This window comes from Mesoplodon densirostris, chromosome 9 (assembly GCF_025265405.1).
Source record: "Mesoplodon densirostris isolate mMesDen1 chromosome 9, mMesDen1 primary haplotype, whole genome shotgun sequence".
In the NCBI taxonomy this organism is placed as follows: domain Eukaryota; kingdom Metazoa; phylum Chordata; class Mammalia; order Artiodactyla; family Ziphiidae; genus Mesoplodon; species Mesoplodon densirostris.
The window spans coordinates 55423053-55428227 of record NC_082669.1 but is presented as its reverse complement, the minus strand read 5'-3'; the positions used below and the strand labels follow the sequence as shown (position 1 = coordinate 55428227).

The 5175-nt window shown below is 34.6% G+C and overlaps 1 protein-coding gene across 1 annotated transcript; it reads right to left on the bottom strand.

Annotated features, from left to right (window-relative positions):
- Window positions 1–4417: 4417 nt before the first annotated feature.
- On the bottom strand, window positions 4418–4912 carry LOC132495779 (large ribosomal subunit protein mL51-like). The gene has a single exon (XM_060107717.1). The coding sequence runs from the start codon at window positions 4910–4912 to the stop codon at window positions 4418–4420; it is 495 nt and encodes a 164-aa protein (XP_059963700.1).
- Between the last annotated feature and the right edge of the window lie 263 nt (window positions 4913–5175).

Here is a 5175-nt window from a genome sequence, read left to right as displayed (position 1 = left end):
CTCCGCAACGGGGGAGGCCACAACAGTGAGAGGCCCGCATACCGCCAAAAAAAAAAAAAAAAAAAAAAAAAAACTTCTGGGGAAAGTTAAAGGCTTAAGTGTATATATTAGGAAAGAGGAAAAGTTAAAAAACAGTTATCTATGTTTCTACCTCAAAAGTAGGACGTTAAAGAAAGAAAATAATAAAATGAGAACAGAATCAATAAAATAGAAACAAACATACAGAGAAATTTTTAAAAAGTGATAAAATGGATTGACTTCTAGGAAGACAAAACAAAAAAATATAAGAAAAGAAAATACAAATTACCATTATGAGAAATTTAAGTGAACATTGCTAAAGATTTTACAGTCATTCAAAATATAATAGGAGGATATTATAAACAATGTATGTCACAGAATTTGAGAACTGAGATGAAATGAAAAAAACTGTTGAAAAACACACCTTCCCTTAACTTATATAAGAATATATATATGTAAAATTAGAATAGTTGCATATTTGTTAAAGAAACTGAATCTGTAATGAAAAACTTTCCCATGAAGAAAAATCCAAGTCCAGATGGATCCGCTGGTGAACTACTACAAATACTAAAAAATAATAATAACAATAATTTTTCTGAAGAAGAGAAAAAGAGGGAACTCTCCCATGTTCTTCTATGTGGCCAATGTAACCTGACACCAAAATCTGTCAAGGATATTACACAAGGAAGGAAAATTATAAGCCAATATATCTTATGAACGTAGGTGCAAAAACCCTAAATAAAATAGTAATAAATTGAACCCAGGAAAATATGAAATCAGAAAGACACACACACAGAAAAAAAATCACAAAGTATTACCAAACTTGACCTAACTGACCTATAAAGAACAGTAATTCCAACACAACAGAATACATATTCTTTTCAAGGACATATGAAACATTTCACAAAATAGATATTATAATGGTCAACAAACCAAGTGGGATATATTCAAGGTATGCAAAGTTCATTTAATATATAAAATTCAATCAATGAGAGATCTACTTTCCGTCTGGTGAGTAAACTCCAACCAGATCAATCCACCCAGAGATAAAAATTGCCAATACAGGACAAAACACCATAACTAACTATAGGCATTGGAGAACAAACAAAAGTAAGCCAATTCTGGAGGCAATTTAAACTTGGAAGAGGGATAGCAATGGGGTGAATTTCCCATTTTTATAATTTGTAGAGTAAGAGGATATATTCATGCCATGAGTTTTAGGTTAGTTAAAACTCCAATAGAGTTTTAGGTTAGTTAAAACTCCAATAGAAAACTTTAGGATTTTTAGGCTACAGAACCAGAGGAGAGTTCAAAATGATCATAGCTGTTGGTAAGTGCTAGGGGATCTCACAAAGAAGAAAAGCAGGAAGCTCTAAATTTTCTGTATAAACTCTGTTCAAATTTCTAGTTGAATTTGATAAAATCCAACACACATTCATGATAAAAACTCTAAAAACTATCAATAGATAAGAATTTCCACCTCCTAATAACTGGCATCTACAAAAAACCTACAGTTAACAACATCATACTTAATGGTGACAGTCTGAAAGCTTTCCTCCTAATATCAACAACATTACAAGGATGTCCTGTCCTCTCTTATTACTCCTACTCAACATTGAACTAGCTATGACCTCCAACATAGCAAGGCAAGAAAAAGAAACTATAAACAAACAGGTCAAAAAGTAAGAAGTAAGTCTTTATTTGCAGACAATACAATCTTTTATATAGAAAACCCTAAGGAATATGTTTTAGAAATTACTAGAACTAATAAACAAGTTTACCAAGGTCACAAGATACAAGATTAATACACAAACTCAATTGTATTTCTCTATACTAGCAAAACAATCCAAAAACAAAATTAAGAAAACAATTTCAATCACAATAACATTAAAAATAATAGGATACTTACAAATAAATTTAATAATAAATTGAGCTACAAATTCAAGTTTGAGCTAATATTCAAGTTTGAATTACAGAACCAACAAAATAACGATCAAAATCCCAGTAGTTTTATTTTGTAAAAGTTAACAAGTGGGGACTTCCCTGGTGGCACAGTGGTTAAGAATCCACCTGCCAATGCAGGGGACACAGGTTTGATCCCCGGTCCAGGAAGATCCCACATGCTGCAGAGCAACTAAGCCTGTGCACCACAACTACTGAGTCCGCGTGCTGGAACTACTGAAGCCCATGCGCCTAGAGCCCATGCTCTGCAACAAGAGAAGCCACCACAATGAGAAGCACGCACACTGCAATGAAGAGTAGCCCCCACTTGCCGCAACTAGAGAAAGCCCACACGCAGCAACAAAGACCCAACACAGTGCCTCCCAAAAAAAGTTAACAAGTGATTCTAAAATTTATATAGAGATGCAAATATCTAGAGTAGCTAAAACAATTTCAAACAAGAAGAAAAAAGCTAGAGAAGTTACACTAACTACCTGATTTCAAATCATACTATAAAGCTACAATAATCTGGACAATGAGATTTTGGCATAAGAACAGACATACAGATTAATAGAACAGAACAGGCAGTCCAGAAATGAACTCACATTTATGGCCAACTGATTTTTGGCAAAGACACCAAGATAATCTGATGGGAAAGAAATAATATTTTCAAAAAACCAGAAAAAATATCCACGTTAAAAGTAAACTTAAAAGATGCAGACATAGAGAATGGACTTGAGGACATGGGGTGTAGGGAAGGGTAAGCTGGGACGAAGTGAGAGAGTGGCATGGACATATATACATTACCAAATGTAAAATAGATAGCTAGTGGGAAGCAGCCACATAGCACAGGGAGATCAGCTCAGTGTTTTGTTACCACCTAGAGGGGTGGGATAGGGAGGGCGGGAGGGAGACACAAGAGGGAGGGGATATGGGGATATATGTATACATATAGCTGATTCACTCTGTTATACAGCAGAAACTAACACAACATTGTAAAGCAATTATACTCCAATAAAGATGTTAAAAAATAAAATAAAAATAAACTTAGACACATCTTACATCACATACAAAGATTAACTCAAAATGGATCATAATACTAAATATAAGATTTAAAACTATAAAACTTTTAGAGAACATGTAGAAGAAGATCTTTGTGACCTTGGGTTAGGAAAAGATTTTTTAGATATGATACCAAAGCACAATCAATAAGAAAAAAATGATAAATTGAATTTTATCAGTATCTTTTAAACTTTATTCTTCAAAAGACACTGTTTAAGGAAATAAAAAGACAAAGCACAGACTGGGAGAAAATATTTACAAAACATATATCTGATAAAGGACTCATACCCCAAAAATATAAAGAACAATTAAAACTCTAGAATAAGAAGACATACAACTCAATTTTTTAAATGAGTAAAAGATTTGATGGCACATGAAAAAATGTTCAACATTATTAGTCATTAGGGAAAGGCAAATTAAACTACAATGAGCTACCACTACATCTGCTAGAATGACTGAAATCAGAAAGATTTAACAATAGCAAGTATCACTGAAGATGTGGAGACACTAAAATACTTTTATGCTGTTGGAGAGAGTGTGAAAAGACAAAAACAGTTTGGCAGTTTCTTGGATGTGTAAAATTATCATATGTCCCAGAAATTCCACCCCATGTATCTATCCATAAATAATAAAAAACATATGTCCACACAAAGACTTGTGCATGAATGTTCATAGCAGCAATATTCAAAATAGCCCAAAACTGTAAACAATACACATGTCCATTAACTGGTGAATGGATGCACACAATACGGTATGTCCATGCAATGAAATATTATTCAGCAATAAAAAAGAACAAACTACTGAAACTTGCAACAACACAAATGACCTCATAAATATTATGTTAAGTGAAAAAGACAGACACAAATGTTTACATAATGTATGATTCCATTTATATGAAATTTCTAGAGAAGGCAAAGCTATAGTGATAGAAAGCAGATCAGTGGTTGCCTAGGGCTAAAGGTAAGAATGGAGATTAACTACAAATGGGCAGGAATAAACTTTTGGGAGTGATGGAAATGTTCTAAAGTGGAATTGTGATGATGTTGCACAAATGCTTAGGTTTACTAAAATTTATCAAACTGTACACTTATGCTATACAAAATTGTAAATTACATCTCAATATATACTTTTAATCTTTAGCTGGCTCCCAAATCATACATATGTCAGAAAAATTCAGATAAAGATGAAAGAGCTTAACTGTGATTTTAGCTTCCACACAAGAGACAGAGTTTGAAGTTTGAGTCCAACTAAGTTTATTACCTACCAAAATGAACAAAAAAATCAGAATTTTTGGAAGACTATAACAGAATCCACAACATAACACTGACAATGTCCACGATATAATCTAAATTTTCTAAATATATATATATATATATTTTTTTTTTACAAAGAAGTCTCATTTTATTCTTGAAAGCATACAAATCCCTTTCCTCATAAGGAAGAGTACTTTCCCCTTCTCTTGGGTGAGAGATATGCCTCTTCCACAGTTCCCAGCTTTCTCTTCTACCGGTACTTGTACATGCCGGTTAAAGCGTTTGTAGAGATAGGTGATGCGTTTGTTCAGGTTGTGCAGGTCATCAATGAACATCCGATTTCCAACCATTCTCTTCTTTCGGATACAATGCTGCAATTCATTCCCCTTCCAGCCTCGAAGACATATGGGGCTCTTGATCAGTTCTTTGGGGTGCTTTTCAAAGTTTCCCAGGATCCCGATGTTGTCAGATACCCAAAATATGGCCCTTGTCTCATTCCAATGATCAACCACTTTGTGGGGAGGGAGGGTGACCCTTACATGGAACAATCTAGGAACACCCAGAGAGAAGCTTCTGCAGGCCAGCAGCACCTGGCCCCATAGGCTCCTGCCTGCCACCCAAGTGAGGCTCCCTGCCATTGCTCTCGTCTCCCCGACTACAACAGCTCACATCATAAGCACAGGAGGGAGGGCCAGATGTGGGCTTCAAGGAGATAACAAGAACCATCCCCGCTGGGTTCACAAGGGTACTACGTGCATGCAGCCATCTTGGGCTCTACCTCCTAAACATATATTTTTAAAAAAAAAAAAAAACAGGAAAATTTTACCCATTCTCAAGAGAAAAGACAATATAAATATCAACCCTGGATGATCCAGAAATTGAAATTATTAGATGTCAAAAA

Bases quoted from the DNA above. Each gene is read 5' to 3' on its own strand.
- LOC132495779 (XM_060107717.1), bottom strand. From the start codon at position 4,912: ATGGCAGGGAGCCTCACTTGGGTGGCAGGCAGGAGCCTATGGGGCCAG.